This window comes from Antechinus flavipes, chromosome 2 (assembly GCF_016432865.1).
Source record: "Antechinus flavipes isolate AdamAnt ecotype Samford, QLD, Australia chromosome 2, AdamAnt_v2, whole genome shotgun sequence".
NCBI classification, from domain to species: domain Eukaryota; kingdom Metazoa; phylum Chordata; class Mammalia; order Dasyuromorphia; family Dasyuridae; genus Antechinus; species Antechinus flavipes.
This window is the reverse complement of record NC_067399.1, coordinates 508,847,899-508,868,338: the sequence shown is the minus strand read 5'-3', so window position 1 is coordinate 508,868,338 and position 20,440 is coordinate 508,847,899. Positions and strand designations below refer to the sequence as shown.

The following is a 20,440-nucleotide window of genomic DNA, read 5'->3' as shown; positions in this document are numbered from 1 at the left end:
ATGTGCTGAAAGTAGACCATATAATTTGCCATAAAAACAAAACAAGGATGAGCAACTGTTTGCCTATTTGCATGCATCATGGTGCATATACAGCGTCTCGGAACTTAGGGATGCTTAAAGTGATGATTTGTACAGAGGAAAAAGAGAAATGTCGATTTCTGGAGACATCTGGCTAGTGGTAAAGACCTGGGGGCACCATATTCACTACTGAGTGCCACGGTTTGCATGACCTTACATTGGCACTGAGGAGAATGAACATTAAAAAAAGAGACATGATCCCTATCCTTGGGGAGCTTCCTATGCCCATTCTGTTTGGGCAGACAAAAAGAACAATAATGCTAACACTAGCTATATGAAACTTTAAGGTTGTTTTATTTCTATTGCTTCTTCTGAACCCAGTGAGGGAGGTACAAATGCTATTACTCTCCACTTTTATAGCTGAGAAAAATAAGCTGCAGAGAGTTTAAGTGACCTGCCCATAGTTACACTATTTAGTCAGAAATGGGATTTGAACTCTTGTCTTCCTCTGTTCCAGCCCTATATCCACTTAAGACATTTCCTCTCCATCCGTTCCCCTCTTATAACCCGCTGCCCAATGCCAAGGAGTTTATCCCTTGATAATAATAACCAGCATTATATAGGGTGTTCCAAAAGCTGTTTATGCATGTTATTGTATTTGACCCTTACAGCAATCCTGTGAGGCAGGTGCCGTTATTATCATTCCCATTTTATAAATGAGGAAACTGAGGCTGAGAGGTTACAGCACTTGCCTAGGGTCACACAACTGAGTGTTTGAGGCAGGATTAAAATTCGGGTCTTCCTGGCTCTAAGACCAACATTATTTACTGTGTCATTTAGCTGCCTTAAGCATAAGGGAGAATATTTGAGCTTAAAAGTCCAGTTAAAAAGGCAAGAATACTTTTGTGACTGGGAATCTGGAGGGTAGTTAGTGAGGAGCTCTGGCTTCCTTTCCCAAGTGCCAAGTCCCAGTCAAGGAAGAGTGTCAGGGAGCTTACTTTCTGGATCATGTTTTCCAGTTTCAGGCCATCCCGGTAACCATGCAAATGTGGTAGGAGCTAGAATACAAACAGCACTATCTGGAGGATACAGGAAATGTGGAGTCCTGGGGCCTTCCTCGTGACCTGGATTTTCATTTTGGGAGTGAACAGCACAGAGCATTTCTACCGGCCAGGGTAAGTCATTCCCAAAGAATAGGAGTGGGAGGAAGGAATGGGGACAGAGCATTTCAAATTCATTCTGAGGGCCTGGATATAATTTTAAAGTTGAAAATACCTACCCTAGCAGGGATTCTTAATCTGTGATCCATGAACTTCATCTGCAATACATGAACTTATTTTATTTACTATTTTAATAATGTGAGTTTTCTTTGAAATCTTGTCTTTGATACATTTAAATATATAATTTTGAGAAGCTCCTTAGGCTTTACCAGACTACTAAAGGGGTCCAGGACAAGAATCCTGGCCTACAAAGCTTTTGGCCCAATTTGAGAGATTTGGAAAGTTAAAAATCACAAGAGAAGCTCAGCCCCTTTAATAACCCAAAATGACATGATATGACCCAAAGTCACAGCATAGGAATTCAAATCTACTCCCTCCTGAGTCTCGGTTTAGGTCACAACTTGAGTATTTCCTTTCTCAACCCATTTCATTGAGCAAGGTGGGGGGGGCAGTATAATGGTCCCATCTGTTATTCCTGCTGCACCCTTAACTTTTTCTGCTCAGCCGTAGGATATGCTCCACAGCAGCTACCAGGGAAACTGTCCCCGTCACGGAGTCCTACATCCAGAGGGTCTACCAGCCCTACATTACCCTCTGTGAAGGCCAGAGAGCTTGCAGCACCTATCGGTGAGTTGAACAGCCCCAGATGAGCCAGCTAAGGGTTAGACCCAAGAGATCACTAAACAGGTACAGATCTGCCAGATATCAGAGTATCTCCATAGCCCCACCATCCATTCAGGCTAGAGTTGCCACATTGGGCACATTCATCAAACCACCACAATAACTAATTGACTATAATCTTCCTGTGTGCCCAGCCTGGGTCAGGCTGAGCTGAGAGGAGAGCCAGAAGAAGACACTGTCTCTGGCTTTGGGGAGTTGGCTAAGGAGATGAGGCTTAACACAAAAAATAATCAGGGCTTCAAGGGAAGGAAAGACATGGTAGAGATCTGAGTTCTAATTTTGGTTTGCTGCTAATTAGCAATATGACCCTGAACAAAGTATTTTACTCTTTTTGGTCTCCATTTACCCATCTATAAAACTGGAGGATCAGGCTAGATGTTCTCTTAAGAGCAATGTGAGCCCTGACATTCTTTGTTCTAATGGTTGTGTCCATAGCCAGGGATTACTTCATGTAGGATAAAGACATAAGTTGGTACTTGAACAGGAAGGAACATAGCATGAGCCAGTATTCTGTTACCCTCAGCGGGATTCTAGTTCAGATCCAAACTTTTTATCTTTCCTGCCCAATCCAAGCCCAATCTCTTTTTAGGGAGACCTTGCTCAGTTAGAGGAGAAACAGTAACAACAATAACTACCAAATTCACTATATAGTGCTTTCAGAAAGGTTTCCAAAATGCTGTTGCATGCATTATCTCATTCAATCTTCACAACAACCCTGGAAGGTAGGTGCTCATTTTATGGATAAGGAAATTGTGATTGAGAGATGTTCAATGACTTGTCCAGGTTTACATAGCTAGTTAGTATATAAAGGAAGTTTTGAATTTAGGTCCTTCTGATTCCAAGTACAGTATGTATCCAAAGTACCACTTAGTTAACTAGCCCAGATAGACACTAGAGAGATGAGCAACCACCAATGCACTTTAGGCTCAGTAGTATAGACAGGATCCAAAAAGGGAGAAATTTAAGCTAAAAAGAACTTTAAAGATAATCTAATCCACCCTATTTTGGAAATAGGGAAATTGAGACTCAGGAAGAGAGAAATGATTTACCCAGGATCCTACAATCAAGTAGACTTTCCAGTACATGTGTTTGGGAACAAGCTGGATTCCTTTCTCAATTCCTTTGTCCTGGGATTCTCTCCTCCAAATTCCATATTCACAGAAGAGCCACAATTTTGCTAGAATACAGAATTAAGACTTGTTTGGTGTAAAATGACCACTGAGGCTATCATGTTGGGGGGCATTTAGAAATCAGCAATCACCTGGGATTCCCTGGACCACATTTAAGCCCTCCTCTGGCACCTTCCCATAGGACCATCTATAAGACTGCTTACCGACACACCCCTCGGACAATCTCCCCACCACAATATGCTTGCTGCCCGGGCTGGAGAAGAAGTAATGGGCTCCCTGGTTGTGGCACAGGTAAGGGCGTGGCTCTTAGGGGGTTGAACAAGCCATGTGGGAATTATGCTAGATGGGGCAGAAGGATAACTTTGTTTCTGGAACGTAGGATACTGTAGAATGTTATTTGGAAGTTACTTTGCAATTGTCTAGCCTAACCTATTTGACAGATGGAGAAACTGAGACTGAGATAAGGAGAAGGAATTTGCACAAGATCCTACATGTAGCAAATAGCAGAATCAAACCCAGGTTTTGTGACTACCAGTCTAAGCCTTTTTTTATACTATATTTGAGACAAAGCTAGGGAGTATCTCATACTGAGGTATTAATAAATGCTTAATGCCTTTAGAGTTGGCTCACCTATTAATTAGTTGTTCACTCCTCTAGTCTTTCTCTTAAATAAAATGATACCTTAGAGTAATAGTCAGTTATGGAACACTATGATCTGGAGAAATGAAAGTCACAAACAACAGAAAATTACCCGATTATATGCTTTTACCCATGATGCTTTGCATCTGAGAAAAGGTTTCATCCATCCATCCATCCATCATCCATCCATCTATCTGTCTGTCTGTCTCTCCATCCATCTATCTATCTGTCTCCATCCATCCATCCATCCATCTATCTGTCTGTCTGTCTCTCCATCCATCCATCCATCTATCTGTCTGTCTCCATCCATCCATCCATCTATCTGTCTGTCTCCATCCATCCATCCATTCATCTATCTGTCTGTCTGTCTCTCCATCCATCCATCCATCTGTCTGTCTCCATCCATCCATCCATCCATCTATCTGTCTGTCTCCATCCATCCATCCATCCATCTATCTGTCTGTCTCCATCCATCCATCCATCCATCTATCTGTCTGTCTGTCTCTCCATCCATCCATCCATCTATCTGTCTGTCTCCATCCATCCATCCATCTATCTGTCTGTCTCCATCCATCCATCCATCTATCTGTCTGTCTCCATCCATCCATCCATTCATCTATCTGTCTGTCTGTCTCTCCATCCATCCATCCATCTATCTGTCTGTCTCCATCCATCCATCCATCCATCTATCTGTCTGTCTCCATCCATCCATCCATCCATCTATCTGTCTGTCTGTCTCTCCATCCATCCATCCATCTATCTGTCTGTCTCCATCCATCCATCCATCTATCTGTCTGTCTCCATCCATCCATCCATTCATCTATCTGTCTGTCTCCATCCATCCATCCATCCATCTGTCTGTCTCTCCATCCATCCATCCTTCTATCTGTCTATCTCTTTATCTACCAGATGAGGAAGTGGCCATGTAGCAAGAATGAAATATAACAAATCCCAGTGCTAGACTGGTGTTCATGCGACAGTAAGAGAATCAGACAGCCTTGAGTAAGTTGGTATAGTATCTATTGAGGAGTCACCCAAGGCTGTGGTACCTAAGAGGAGAAGCCATCAAAGGGCTGCAATCTACATCAGCGGAGAATGTCAACACTACGAACATCTGGGGAGGCGCCAAAGTGTCCCAGATGACACAGGGCAGAGCATTAGGCACAGTGTGGAATTTAGTAAACTTCTGGCACCCGTGATGTAGCCGTGTGACCCAGGACTAGTGTGGGGAAGGGACTCTCTCCTCTCATTACTTGGGAAATGTGCGTTCTTCTTGTCTTTCCCCAACTCTGCCGGCTGCACCGCGCTGCTTGATCTCTCCCCTTCACACAGCACTATGCCAGCCACCTTGCCAGAACGGAGGAAGCTGCGCCAGGCCTGGAAGATGCAGATGCTCTGCAGGGTGGCAGGGAGACACTTGCCAAACAGGTAAGAACATCCTTTCTAAGATGTGCCGGGTGTGATGTCTGTATTAGAGATCCCTTTACAAACATTCAACACTGTGATTTGCAATAAGCTTGACTTCCTCTATCTTTGTGAAGCTTCATTCCCCCATAATGAAGCCAGTTAGGTGCATTATCCCAGGACACAGAGTAGTAGAGTTGGAATTCCCAGGTCTCCTAATGATTTGCCCCAAATCTTTGTGCCAGACCCTACCATCTTCTGGATCCTGAGAATGTTGACTTTTTTTTGCTAGATTCTCAGGGAAGTACCTATTGAAGAGATGCCTTCTCAGAACCGGCTGGGCCCATCTCCCGGGGGCTAGGTCATGGGCCAGAGGCTCCCCCCAAGCAAATACACATAGGCAGTGCCCTCCGTATGTGGGTCCTGTGACCCGGAGAAGTCTCCCACAGCTCTACCTCCTAACCCCCCACTCAATGCCTGTTGTGGCTTAAGGTTGTAGGCAAGCTTCTTGTGAGCCAGAAAAATGGTACCCACAGCACTGGCCCTTCTGCCTTCCAGGGAAGAATTCCAGGCCGGTTTCAGGCCTACAAAACTCACTACTATTGGGGGTAGGCTGGGCCGAGGAGGGAAGGGGAAACTCGTCCTGAACCTCTTCCCCCCGATATGTTTCAGATGTGGATGAGTGTAGTCAACCTGGTCACGGCTGCCCCCAGGATTGCATCAACGTTCCCGGGAGTTACCACTGCCAGTGCCAGGAGGGATATGAGCTATCTTCGGATGGGAGACTGTGCCAGCCTCGGAGTGGTTCCCCACAAGTGACCTCAGCTCTCTGTCCCACTGGGCAGCCTCAGCCAGGTAACATGCTGTCTGCCCCCTCACAGAAGCCACGGAGGCTTCAATGGATCTGGCAAAGACTGATCAACCCCTGGGGCTTAAATGGTCTGAAATGTGAAATGGTCCTTTGACAGCCTCGAATAGGAAATTCCTAGGTGTTAGGTACTGCAGGGGATCCAAAGTAAAAAAATCTGCTCCCTGTACTCAGGAAACTTGTAGAAAACATTAAAAAATGGGACACATCAAGATTGGGTTACAACAGAGCCTGAATCGGAGAGGAACGAGACAGTCAAATAAGCTTAAAGAGTTAGATGGTAGGGCTAACGGGGGAAGATGGCATTTCCCTGCCTTCTTTCCCTCTGGGTGTGAATTTCTCTAGTCTTAAGGGATCCTATCCTGGATTCCTGCTCCAGCACCACTCCGGAGTCCTCCAAGCTTGTCTCCTCTCCACCACAGAAGGAAATTCTGGGCCGCTGACGATGGGTCATTATTACTTTTGGTACGCGCTGTGACACATCAAACTCGTACCGTGAGTAATAATGCGCCATTGGCAGCCTGGGCAGCAAGAACGGCGTGGATCTCGGCAATGGATTGCACACTCCCTGTCTTCCAGGTTTGAGCAGAGAATAGGACAGAGAATAGGATAGAGACTGGGGAAGTACCTATCAACAAAAGAAGTAAGGACATCAGGGAAAATAAACCATAGAACCTGAGAGCTAGAAGGGACCTTAGAGACCATTGGGATCAGCCTCCTCATTTTACAAATGGAGAAACTGAGGCTCCGAGCAGCCTAGATTGCCTGAAGTTATATACTGAGTCAGTGGCAAAACAGAACTTTGTCCGAATCTCTCCTTTGCCCCATCAAATTCTACTATGAATTGTACTTATTTGTATTTATTTAAGTTATACTCTTTCTAGTAGATTGTAAGCTTCTTGAGAGCAGAGACTATGTCCTTTCATTTCTGTACCTCTAGCCCTTAAATGAATTGTTGAATGAGTCCACCAAAGCCTGCTCACACCAAATTCCTTGTTCTTTCCACTGCTCCATAACAGCTAGCGTCTCTATAGAGCCTTAGAGTTTGCAAAGATTTTCATCTATCCCTGATCTCTGCCAAAGAGGAAGGACACAGAATGAGAGAGATGAAGTATGACAGATCCAGTCATTTTGGAGAGCTCAGTGGACTGGCAATCTGTAGATTTATAGGACTCTGGAGTTCACTTTCTATCCCTTATTGGAGGTGGGGATGGGAAGGGGAACAATATTTGGAGTGTGTTGAGTCTGTTTTTTTAACTTTCTGTGACTCAGTCTCCCTCCCATTCTCTGCTAGAGGCTTCTGATGAAATGAAAGAAGAAATGCAAAAACTAAGGAATCGAGTGGATGTGTTGGAGGAGGTGAGCTTCTGGCAGCTTTCTCAGAACAGATTTGAGATTTAGCTAAAAGCATCAGTAGAATTCCCCTGTTCAAAAAAAAAATCTATAGAGGATACCTCCCTACAATTCTATGATCACTATATTCTCCCAATCTGTCCCTTCCTAGATTCTCCCATGTGTTTTTCATTTGAAAGCAACCCTAATCCTCTAAAGGCTATTCACATAATGCTGCCCTGACCAGTTTCCTCAAGAGCATCATTAATTTATCATCACCAAAGCCCATTATGATATCTCCTAGCAGACTATCCAACCCACAAATTGGGTGGTCTAACTGCAGAACCTCTTGGGACTCGGAGAGCGAATTGACTTTCTAGGGGTCACACGGCTTAGCTACAATGTCAAAGGCAAGATTGAGAACCCAGGGATTCCTGACTCTGGCTGGCACTCTCTCCACAGTACCATTTGAAGTTATAACCTGACCATAAGTCACTTGACAGAAGGCAAAACCCAACTAACTCCTTTCCCCACTCCTCCACTGCCCCCCTCTTTCAGAATCACTTGCCTGGGGAGAACAATTTTTAAAAGTTGTTTATAGCATAACATATAAGTTACAGCACAATCTAGGCAAGTCAAATACTACCCATTTGGCAACCTTACCAAGAACAAACGTGGAATGGATGGGTGGAGAGGGTCACTAAGCAGAGAAGTCCGGGATAAGTGTTAAGGTTAAATTCCACTGAGAGGGAAGAGAGGGAAATGTCTTCGAACCTGGCAGAGTATAGACTCTGGACCTTTTGGTAGCTGACAAAATTCTGGTCTCACTCCCTACTCAGTTCCCAGTTTGAGCTCAATGAACATGGAAACAAGCTTCAGGAAATTTTCATATTCAAACATAGTGATCAGAAGCTGCTGGTAGACATCTGATTCTTAGTCCTAGGGTCTACATGTATACAGAAGCTTTTGACCTTCAAATAACTACAAAGAAATCAAATTGCTGGAAGCCCAGAACCTTCCCCCAAGACGCACCCATTTCAAATGACCTTAGAAGAACATTTTTTTCAAGTATTTCTTAACTCAGTACATACTCTATTGCTGAAAGGGGAAAGAGGGACCACCCTGGATGTCTACAAACACAGCCTCAATTTATTGACCAAACCCAAATAAGCAAAGACTAATACTGTGGATAAAAGAAAACCAATACTGTGGATAAACACTGACAGAATATGTCATATGCTTTATAAAGTAGCCCTTGTTTTTCAAATCCTATCTTATGGTTGCAAGTTTTTAGGATCCTCCAATTCCTATATGATAAATTTTCCCTGGAAAACACCTAATTTCCCTCTTGGCAAAGTGGTCTCCGGTTTTCTAGCCTTTCTAGGAAATCTCTCCTTTTCAGAGGTAATGCTGGCTTCTTGTGGGCATTGAAGATTTTCCTGCTAAAAACGATTGTCTCAAATTGAGATTCTAGCAGCCATAGGTGTACATGGTGGTGAATTCTTCAAGGGAATTTAGAACAGAATTCACTTGATAATATTTTTTATAGGTGTGTGTCTATTATATAAATCAAGGTTCTGTGTAGACTCTAATAAGGGCTAGTCATCTATACTATCTTAGACCCACCAATCCTAAAACCTTAGAGCTGAAAACTGAAAGAAAAGCTATTCCCTCTCTAGTCCAGAGATTTTTTTCTTCCTCTTTTTGTATGAATCCTGAGCTTCTTAGTAGTCTGGCAAAGCTCACCAACTCCCCAGAATAATGTTCTAAAATAAAATAAAATACATAGGACCACAAAGGAAATAAATTATATTGAAAGTTATCATACTAGATAGGTATACAGGTAGATAGATATAGATATGTGTATATATATATAAATATATGTGTGTATATATATATGAATTTTAAAAGTTCACAAGACCTTTTTTGAATTTCATCTACGTTCCTCAATTTATAAATAAGGAAACTAGGGGCACGTAGGGGTACAGTGGATGTACTGGGCACCAGTTCTAGAGTCAGGAAGATGGGAGTTTGAGTGTGATCTCAGACACTTCCTAGTTGTGTGATCCTGGGCAAATCACTTTACCCTTATTGCCTCCCTTTCTCCCCTCAATCCTTCATGAATAAAGGAAATTTAAGTAGGAGATCTAGGACTAAAGAAAGCCCAAATCCAGTGCTCTTGTCTCCCCATCCTCCTCCACTTCTTTCCCATCCCCAATCAATGATACATGGATTATTATAATGACTGGAATTACTGAATTTTTTCTTTGGGAAAAAGCTAACTGGCTTTCCGTGTGCTCAAGCAAGTTTTTGAGCCTGGATTCATTAACTCTTTTTTAAAAAATTTAAAAATATTTTTATTGAAGTTTTTTATTTTCAAATCATATGCAAGGATAATTTTTCACCATTGACCCTAGCAAAACCTTGTGTTCCAATTTCCTCCCTCCCTCTCTCCCCCTTCTAGATGGCAAGTAATCCAATATATGTTAAACAGATTTATTAACATCTTAAACAATGGGCAAGGTGGCCCTTACTCAAACACATTTGGTATTCAGCTGTATCCCAATTACACCAAGCACTGATTAAATATTGGAGAATGATGGAGATACCAAGCAGGATAAGGACACTGCCACTTCTCTCTCCCTTGCCACTTCCAGGAACTATGGGTCCTCCCTTCTCCCTGTCACCTGTAGGCTCCAGCATGGCTTATGAATGACTCTGAAACTCTAGATAATTGGTAGGTTCAAAATGTCAAGGGTGTGCCTGACTGATGGAAGAAGCACGTTCCCTTTCATTCTTCCTGTAAAACTCCCATACCTGACCACTCTTACCGGAAAGGTGATGGATGCTACTTACCCCTTATTCCCCACCTTCTGGGCAAGCTGGTGCAGCCTGAGCTGGAACAAGTGTCAGCTTGCTAAAAGTTCATGCTAGCATTTGGATGAAGAAGGGACGATGGCTTCTTCAAACTCTGAGTCACTTTAGACAGCCAAGCCCAAAGATTTGGAAAACAATAGAACACAGTGGGAAGAACCCTGATTATTCAGCTATCAAGATCAGCAACTTGGAAACCTGGCATTTAATCCAAAAGCCTACAGCTAATAAATAGCCTTTAGCCCTCCCAGAACAGGACTAAAAACAGATCGTAAAAGACCCAGCCTGTTCCACCAACACATCCCTGCAACTCTCACCTCAAGGGACCTTAGAGGAACACTAAATTACTACTTAACTCATTGCAAACTCTGCTATTGATCAGTGAGAAAACCACAGCATTATTAACTGTGTCCTGTGTACAAGACAAGTACTATGGCAGAGTATCGAGAGAAGACCATCTGTAGTCTGAAAGAACTGAGTTCTAGTCTTTCCTGTATACTGTTCGTGTGAACGTTCCCTTCTGTGCTCCAGCAAACACAGAAAGACTTGTCACAAATAAGTCATTGATCTATAATAGTAAAGAGAATTTCCATACTGGAGTTTCCCCAGTTTATGAAATCACAGAAAGGTCTAATTGAAGTGAAGCCGACAGATATACCCACACCTCCCCAAAACCCATGTGCTCACACAGTAGACCTAGGTCTGCTACTGATTAGCTGTGAAATGCTGGACAAGGCCCTGAGCTTCTGTTTCCTGTTTTGAGTGAAAAAAACAATTCCTAATTTACTTCCTTAACCGTTGTCAGATTTTAGATCTTGAAGAGGCCTTAAAGATCACCAAAGCTAATGAGGTCGTGTACTTAATGTAGAAATATTTTTAGAAAAATAAGTGTGTTATTATTGTTAACAGTTGGACACTTGGGAATAGGATAGGAGATAGCAAAATCTCTGGGAATTTAAACCCCGCAGCATTGGATGCAGAGATTTGAAAACCTATGACTATTTGCTGGTCAGAAGAGGTTGGAGAGATTGAACAATGATTAACTAATTAAAACTTGTTCTCCAAAAGGCTCTTTTATAAGTGGTAGAGACAGGCTGGCCTACCCTGAGCTGGCCTATCCCTTGCCCAGAAGGCCGCTGAGCAACTTCCTCCTTAAGCTCTGAGCCCAGGAGATGCCCAGTCACAGGTCCCATAGCACCCTGGGCCAGGATCAGCCTGGAGGCTTTGTTAGAATCCCCGTCTGACCTTTCCCAGAAAGCTTGAAATGGCTTTCTGACATCTTTTTCCCCATCCTCCACAATAATTTGAAATCATTCCTTGATGCTTTCTCTCTAAAATAACCTTATATTTAACTACCTTTTGTGTATATATGTACATAGATGCATGAATTTTTAAAATTTATGATTATATGTTTATATGTACTTGTCTCCCCCTTTAGAATATAAGCTCCCTGTGACAGAAATTGTTTTATCTTTATACTTGTATCCCCAGCACCTAGCCCGGGGCTTAGTATGCAGTAGGTGCCTAAGAAATGCTGGTGGGTTTGCTGACTGGATTTCCTGCCCTTCCTCCAGAAGCTGCAGCTGATGCTGGCTCCCTTCCACAGCCTGGCACCCCAGGCCCCAGAGGACGGGCTGTCTGCTGACCACATCAGCCTTCTGTCCCACTCTTTCCAGCAGCTGGATCGGATTGATTCCCTGAGTGAGCAGATTCTGTTCCTGGAGGAACGGCTAGAGACCTGTAAGTGGATGGCTTCTTTTCCTCTCCCTACCCCAAGTAATGAGCCTCCGATTAAAGGAAACTGGCTCCTCACTGTGAGCCTTCCTTTGCACTGCTGGTTCTCTATCTTCTTACGTAAGGAGTCTTTCTCCTCCATCATGCTGAGAGCTCTGTAAAGGCAGGGATCAGTTGGGCTCTTTATTTCCCTAACAGATATAAGTCTGTACTAGGGAATTTTGGAAAAAGAAACCCGTGTGGGTATCTGGGATTGATCCAGGCAGGCTCCCAGAGGAGCTGGGACTTTAGCTAGGATCCCTAAAGCATGAGTAGAATGTGAGAGAAGAGGAAAAGGGTAGGGAGAGGGGAAGGGGAGGTATTCTCAGTCAAAAAAGCAGCATTGAGGCATGTTGGCTTGGAAACAGATTTGAGGCTTTTGCGGTTCTCAGGAAGGCTTCAGTCCGGTCCTGCCCTGGCCCAAGCCACAGGCACAGAGCTGAAGTCTATGAAATCTAGCACAATCTGGGGGCTGCCTAAACGTCAACGAAAACAATGGACGCTTGGCAGATCAATGGTCAAATCAAGAGCAACTACTGTGTGCTCAGGGCAAAGCTAGCTGCTGAGGGAGAGAGAAAAAAAGAGAGAAAGCATTTTTTCACCTAAGGGGCTTATTATAAGTCCTGCCTTGGAGACCACCGCGTTGCCTTACCACCCCTGACTTCCCTAAAATAAATAGAGTACCCAACATGCCTCAGGTTCGGTTCTTGGGTGCTGGGTATTGGAGAACGGAGGTAGGGAAGACCATGGGGCTGGAGCCCCAGATGGAGAAGGAAGCCCACATACGGCCTTAGTACCCAACATGCCTCAGGTTCGGTTCGTGGGTGCTGGTTATTGGAGAGCGGAGGTAGGGAAGATCATGGGGCTGGAGCCCCAGATGGAGGAGGAAGCCCACATACGGCCTTCCTTCCTATTCTGGAAAGGAAGCCAGAGCACTGAGGGCCCCATTTCCCTGTGGTTAATGGGGGGGTCATGTGGGTTCTGGGTTCCTTTGCCCCCCACTGACACCAGTGTCTCCTCCACTTCTTCCTGGCATTTAGGTTCCTGCAAGAATAAGCAATGAGAGAGACCCATCCAAGTCCAGAAGCCTCACCCTGCAGGGGACTGAGAGCCAAGGCCCCGGAATGGGACCACAGGGAATCTGCCACATCTTTTCTTTTTAAAGATGTTTGTATTGAGCATAAGCCACATACCACTAATCCTCCTTTCCACAAGCAGACCAAGCAGCAGGCTGCAGGGATAGCTTGTGATATTGGGATGAATTGAGACCCAGTCACTCATACCCGTCCATGACCCAACCTCACCAACTTGGTCCTCCCCCATCCTGCTTTGGGGAGAAGACAAAAAGCCCCCCGTAGTGAGTTTCCCATATTGCTCCTAACTTGGGAAAGGTAGACATCGGCCCCCAGGAGTAGGAGGGCGTAAGTCTGCCAGTCTAGCAGGGACAGTTCGGGGGAAGCAACAATTAGAAGCTGGAAAAGGCAGAAAACCCCACAAGAAGGAATCTGGAGTAAGGTGCCTGGATTTACATCCTCCTTTAGCTACTTAGTGTTTAGTTCTGGCCAAGACACTCAACCAGTGTCCACACTTATAAAAAAGAGATTTGGGTTAAGTGAGCTCCTGTGTTTGTTCCTGCACTAGAGCCTTGATCCTTCAGCTCTACCACAAAAAAGAGTTCTAAGTTCTGAGGCACTGTAAGAGAGCGTAAGGAATGCTGGCTTCAGATTTGGGGGTTCAGATCCTGCCTCTAACACATACTAGTTGGGACAATTAATCTCTTCATTTTTCCCTCATGTAAGTGGGGATGGTACCTTTAGTGCCCTTTCACTGGGTTGTCGGGATAATAAAAGCAAATTATGTATACAAAGCACTTTGGAAACCTTCAAGTGCTATCCACGTGAAGGCTGCTGGAGTCGTTCTTTACATGCATGTGGGGATCGGGGCCCACAGCCCCTGGAGTTGGGATGTTCCCCAGGGACTGCTCCTCCATAAGCAGCCCCCCCACATGGCGCACATGCTGAGCTGCCCCAGGAAGGCAGGGGCACTTTGTCTCTTCCACAGTGGAGATGAGCGGGCTCGAGCAGCAAGGGCGTGCTATTCCCGGTTACCCACGGCCCACAAGTGCCCGACTTCACACAGTCTGTGTCTAAGGAACTGGCGCATTGTGGGAAGCTGATCCAGGAATCAAGCTCACAACCTTGTCCCCGTTTGTACTGTGACCTGAGCCAAGGGAAGGGAGCCCCGTCTGGAGCCTTGATTGGCCCCCGCTCCGGCGACATCCTTCCCTCCCTCTTCCTCTCAAGCTGCTCCCTCCTTGGCTCGCAGCCCCCGCCTCTGGTCCGGCAATGCCAAAGTCTATTCTAAGCTTGTGTGCGAGGGCAGCCCGCCCACCGGCAAGCGTGATTCATGCACTCGTCATCCAGGAGCTAGCCAAGAGCAGGCCGTCCGGGGCATGGTCCGGGGCTCCCGGGGGAAGGTCGGGGCGCCCGGGGAAAGGTCCAGGGAACCCCGGGGAAGGTCCGGGGCGCCGGGGGGAAGGTCCGGGGCGCCCGGGGGAAGGTCCAGGGAACCCGGGGGAAGGTCCGGGGCGCCCGGGGCGAAGGTCCAGGGAACCCGGGGGAAGGTCCGGGGCGCCCGGGGGAAGGTCCAGGCCGCCCGGGGGAAGGTCCAGGGAACCCGGGGGAAGGTCCAGGGAACCCGGGGGAAGGTCCGGGGCGCCCGGGGGAAGGTCCAGGGAACCCGGGGGAAGGTCCAGGGAACCCGGGGGAAGGTCCAGGCCGCCCGGGGGAAGGTCCAGGGAACCCGGGGGAAGGTCCAGGGAACCCGGGGGAAGGTCCGGGGCGCCGGGGGGAAGGTCCAGGGAACCCGGGGGAAGGTCCAGGCCGCCCGGGGGAAGGTCCAGGGAACCCGGGGGAAGGTCCAGGGAACCCGGGGGAAGGTCCGGGGAGACCGGGGGAAGGTCCAGGGAACCCGGGGGAAGGTCCGGGGCGCCCGGGGGAAGGTCCGGGGAGACCAGGGGAAGGTCCGGGGCGCCGGGGAGAAGGTCCGGGGAGACCGGGGGAAGGTCCGGGGCGCCGGGGGGAAGGTCCTGGGAACCCGGGGGAAGGTCCGGGGCGCCCGGGGGAAGGTCCGGGGCGCCGGGGGGAAGGTCCGGGGCGCCCGGGGCGAAGGTCCGGGGCGCCCGGGGGAAGGTCCGGAGCGCCGGGGGGAAGGTCCGGGGCGCCGGGGGGAAGGTCCGGGGCGCCCGGGGCGAAGGTCCAGGGAACCCGGGGGAAGGTCCGGGCCGCCCGGGGCGAAGGTCCAGGGAACCCGGGGGAAGGTCCGGGCCGCCCGGGGCGAAGGTCCGTGGCTACTTCCCCTGACCCTCTATATCCTGGCCTCTGGCTCCAGCTTCGGGGCAGGCAGGAGGGGCTCCTCCAGGAGATGTGGGGGCGACAGGGCCCGGTGGGGAAAGTAGTGCATCTGTGCACTCAGAAACAACCAGCATTTGTTCTATGCCGCGTCTGATCTAACCTTTGTCAAAATAAAAACCTGTCTCATCAACCCGCCGGAATCGAGTGCACTCGGAACTGGGCTCCCGCGGCACCCGGCCTTCAAATTCGCGGTCTTGTCAGGCTACTCGCAGGCTGGCCTGACCCCCGCCATGCTTTCCCGGCCTAGGAGCCAGCCCGTCAGGAAGCGGCCGGCTGCGGGGGGGGCGGCCTTCTCCATCCGTGGCTACCTCGGGGCCGGCGAGGAGGAAGTCCGAGCCCATTGGCGCCCGACCACGTGCCAGCCTTGGGGAGGCAGAGAACACGCATGCCCTGGCTCCGCAGGCCCACGGGAATGTGGGCACGACCGTGACACGGGGCAGTATCGCCAGGGCAGCCTTCGCAGGGGCGCGAGGCAAGGTAGAGAGTCACTAAAGGGAACCGAGGGCGGTCCCATGCACGTGGCAAGTGTTCACGGGGCCCATACCCCCGTAGTTTCAGTTCGGAGCAAGACTGGAATCCAATAGTCAGAAACTCTGGGTCATCAACTGTTGGCACAACCCTAAATCTCCTGGGCTTCTGTCTATCCTAAAATGTTATACTTCCTTCGAAAGGTCAATGAAAGGAGATAATAAGGCTCAAGTCTTTCTCCTTCATAAATTTTTGATACCTTTTATTAAAAAACATAAGTGAAATTTCTCCCTGTATGTCCGTTTCCAACCTCAGGAAGCTATCCCATATAACAATATTTTTAAAAGAAAAAAAAAAGCAAAACTGATTGAAACATCCCCAAAAATCTGTGATATATGTAATGTACTCTTGGACCTCCCACCTCTCCAGAGGAAGAGGAGAGGGCTTTTATTTCTTCTTTGAAATCCCGTTGCTTCTGTGTAATTTCCCAACATTCACTTTCGCTTGCTTTGTGATGGTTCTTTCTATTTCAGAACTGTGCATAATTTCTTAGCAGCATCAAATTGTGTAAATCCATGCTTTATAGTCATCTCTTACACCATAGTAGTAAAATACCATAACATATATTTTATTTAGCCACTCTCCAACTGATTGACATCAACTTTATTTCCAATGCTCAACTATCACAAACTGTTGTTGATATTTTCATGTATATGAATCCTTTCTTCTCATTAACAACTTGGGGTATAAATCTGTAAGTGGAATCTCTAGGTCAGCGTACAGAGGCATTTTAGCCATCTTGTTTTGCAGAATTCTGAATTGCTTTCCAAAATTGTACCGATTCATAGCTCCAATAATAATAATTAGATGGAATTTATATAGTTTAATATAGGAGCAGAGATTGTATTAAGTGTTTTACAATTGTTATTTATCCTTCAATTACCCTGGGAGGTGCTGCTGTTATTCCCATTTTACAAAAGAAACTGAAACACACAGAAATGTCACTTTGCCCAGCGTCATCAGCAAATGTCTAAGGTAGGATTTGAATTCAAATCCTGATGTTTCCTCACCCAAGTAGACACGATGTATTAGTTTGTCTATCTTCCTATACAAACCCACCAACGTTGAATATTCCCATCTTTTCATCTCAGCCAATTTGTAGGATGTGAGGTAAAACCTTAGGATTACTTTGACTAGAAACCTTTCATACCTTTAATAGTTTGTAATTCTGGAGAACCATTAACTCATATCTTGGGCAATAATTGCTTTTGGTTATGTATCTATATATACAAATATGTAACATCTGTGTCTACACATACATACACCAGCCAGGTAGTGCAGTAAAGTGCCAGGTCTGGAGTCAGCAAGCCCTAAATTCAAATCTGGCTTCAGACATTTAGTTGCGTGATCCTGGGCAAATCACTTAACCTGGTCTGACTCAGTTTCCTCATCTGTAAAATGATCTAGAGAAGAAAATGGCACACCACTGCAGGATCTTTGACAAAAAAACCCTCAAGTGGTCACAAAGACTCACACATGACTCATTAACAGAAACATACATATTGCTGAATACACACAAATTATTGGATATCAAAAACTCTAATCTGGAAAACGACACAAAAGTTAATTTCCTCTCCTTTTTATCCTTTGTAAATCACTTTGGTCAACAGAACCCTACAAGAAATGTAGTTCAAGTTTTGTCATTCCACTTCAGAGATTAGAGAAATAGTATAGTCACAAGGCAATTTGTCAGAATGAGGATTATCAGACAGGTCTTCTCCAAGCCATTAGTAATTTTTCACTACACCAAGTTGTCAGTCACTTAGGCCAAAAGTTAAATGAATGGCTTTTAAAAATGTAATAAACAGTACCTCACAGAGAGTCCTGGGTTCAAATTCCCCTCTATGGGCAATCACTTAAAACCTTGTGGGTCTCAGGAGGCAACACAGCACAGCACTGTGGTAAGCAAAGCACATTGGCTTTTATGTGGATCTCCTTGAATCCTGGCCCTGCCACTTGCTACTTGGGTGACACTGGGCAGAAGCCAGGTTATGTAGTGCTGGGTTTGAATCCTGCCAGTTAACCTTTCTTTTAAATGAAGGGGCTGGACCTGATCTCTAAATTCCTTTCCAATCCTCAAACCTACCATTCTGTCAGTCTCTGAAGGGTGCAGCTCCTGGGGATTGGCCTAGATCAGAGATTTTAACTTGGGGCGCATAGATCTTCAGGATCTGTGAATTTCAGCAAGGGATACACCAATTGGAAAAATACTTTATACCTTTAACATAACTGGTTTCCTTGTAATTTCATATATTTGATTTTATGCATTTAAAGCATTCTGAGAAGGTATCCATAGGCTTTGCAGACTGCCAGGAAATTGGAATGAATGACTTGAAATATCTTTTCACCCTACAAGGAGAACTTAGTCCTAGCTGCGTCTCCTAACAAAATGTGGGGGTCATGAAATTATGATTTGTTATCAGTAAATGTTTGGTTTGTATACCTATTTTATATACCTATACATCTGGAACCACATAAAATTTCCTTGGGCAAAAAGGGGTTGCAAGTGAAAAAGTTTAAGTCGTGTTGGTCTAATTCAGTTATGATCAGAATTAGCAGAGGGAATCTCCACAATGAAAATGCCTATGCTAACCACATTTTAGATCCTTCATAAATTGCTGTATAAATTCAATTATCAGATACTGGCTCAGGCTGAACTAATGCAAACTCCCCCATCTTGTCCCTTAAGACTAGGTCCACAGGAAGTCAGGACATTCCAAGCTTCCTAATCCTTTCTTTGCCTCTAGGAACAAATAAAATGCTTTCTCAGTTGCTACTTACATATTACCTACTATACTGATCCAAGTACTTATGGAAAAAGTTCATTAGGTCCAACACTTTCTGTGGGAGGTCACTCACCTCTCTCCAAAGGGATCTTAGGATGAGAGGGCTGGACTTCTTGAACTGGGAAGACAAAGTTGGAATGGGGTTGACTTAAAGGTACCTAAGAAACCGACAGATTTTGCGGAGAGAAGGAAACTGGATAATCTAGGAACAGCCCTTCCCACATCAATTCTATTATCTCATCTGTGATCTATGAACTTTTGGACTCCCTGCCCTCAGGCTCAATTTGATGCCAAAGTACTTTTTCTTAAGCTAAGATCTGATTGCCACACCCTAATTCAATAAACTCTAGTGACTCCCCAGAATCAAATACAAATTCCACCTTAGATAGTTTAAAACAAACAAACAAAAAAACACTCTTTCCAGTCTCACAATACATCATTCCTTTTCCCATACTCTACAAACCAGCCAAACTGGTCCACACACACTCATGTACACATCTCCCACCTAGGCTTTTACACCGACTTCTCAAGCCTAGAATGTATGTACATCTCATCTCTGGCTTAAAGAATCCCTCTTTCCCTTTAGGACAAAACTCAAACAGTACCTTCTATCTAAAGAGTGGGGAACCTTTTTTTTTTTTTTTTTTTTTTTTTTTTGCACCAAGGGCCATTTGGGTATTTATATTAATTGTTATAGTATGCAAAATTATCAATTTATAGAACTCAAGCAATGGGCAGGTGTAGCTTATCATCTGTGGATGTCTTAGCAAATTTTGCTGTCCTTGTATGGCCAGATGTTCTCCACCTCTGATCTAAATGAAACTTTTCCTTATGTCCCTGTTTCCCTCCCCCTTCCCCTCTCCCTCCCTTCCCCCCACTGCAGTCACCAGTGCCATCCTTTTGTAAGTTATATTGAATTTACATGTTTTTCTTTACATTCATTCCATATATACTTACGTATGAAATTAAGCCCCACCAAAGCAGGAATTGTTTCATTCCTTGTATTTCCTGTTACAAACCCCCAGGCCCTGGCACAAGGAAACTCCCAACAAATGGCTGCAGATCAAGCTAAGTTTACTTCAGGGTAGAGAAACTCCAAGCTCCTTTCCAGGACTGACCCCTCTGATTCTGAATCAGCTTGGCTATCTTCTGGTAGGAGCTTCCTTGTCTAAGAATCAAAGGTTAAGCTTCTGCTCATCACAAGGCTTTCAGTCCTCTCTAAAAAAAGCCTATTAGTGCCTCCTCCTCTGTGAGTTTAGTGTCCCCTCTGAAATTTTCCTCAAGTATTTTACCTTTATCCTTTGTCCCTATTGCTCCCTACCAGGTTTTAGACTTTTATTTGCATGCATAGATAGAATGTAATTTTAAATATTTGTATCTTACAATAAAGTAAGAGCTGAGTGCTTTTTTGCAGAGGGAATAAAAACATAAGGAAGAAATGAGACCTGATATTTCCTGGTCCAGCCTTTGCTGAGATTACAACCATGAAGTAAAAATAATACATTGCTAAAAGAAACTAGATGAGGCTTTATAACGCCCCCAACCCCCATTTCAAAGATTTTCCTGTTGAATAATAAGCTACTCTAAGATCTGGGGAACCTGAACTCTCCTCATGCTTGGTTCTCTTGACAGATGGTTATTGCCCTTCTCATGGTATTGTTAGAACATCAAAGCTATTGGGAATCTAGCAAGGTGATCAATTATACTTACTGTTAATTACTACTCCCAAAGAGTGGAAGCTCAGTATACTGGAAAAGAATTTGAGACTTAGAAT

The 20,440-nt window shown here is 45.4% G+C and overlaps 1 protein-coding gene and 1 long non-coding RNA gene across 7 annotated transcripts in view; both read left to right on the top strand.

Moving 5' to 3' along the window:
* The window catches only part of EGFL7 (EGF like domain multiple 7), a 60,016-nt gene extending 46,175 nt beyond the window's left edge, over positions 1–13,841 (top strand). For 4 of the 6 annotated variants that reach the window (XM_051980315.1, XM_051980314.1, XM_051980313.1 and 1 more), the window contains 7 exons: positions 1,038–1,193; positions 1,743–1,865; positions 3,231–3,340; positions 5,021–5,116; positions 5,765–5,947; positions 7,255–7,319; positions 11,741–12,973. In XM_051980315.1, the coding sequence (XP_051836275.1) occupies positions 1,114–1,193; positions 1,743–1,865; positions 3,231–3,340; positions 5,021–5,116; positions 5,765–5,947; positions 7,255–7,319; positions 11,741–12,061 (978 nt within the window). In that variant the 5' untranslated portion in view covers positions 1,038–1,113 and the 3' untranslated portion in view covers positions 12,062–12,973. The other 2 variants (XR_007950989.1, XM_051980317.1) reach the window with 2 other exon arrangements.
* Positions 13,842–14,889: 1,048 nt separating this feature from the next.
* LOC127550975 (uncharacterized) lies at positions 14,890–18,381 on the top strand. The gene is made up of 2 exons (XR_007950988.1): positions 14,890–14,940; positions 15,238–18,381. It is a non-coding gene; the product is annotated as an uncharacterized LOC127550975 (long non-coding RNA).
* The last annotated feature ends 2,059 nt before the right edge of the window (positions 18,382–20,440 follow it).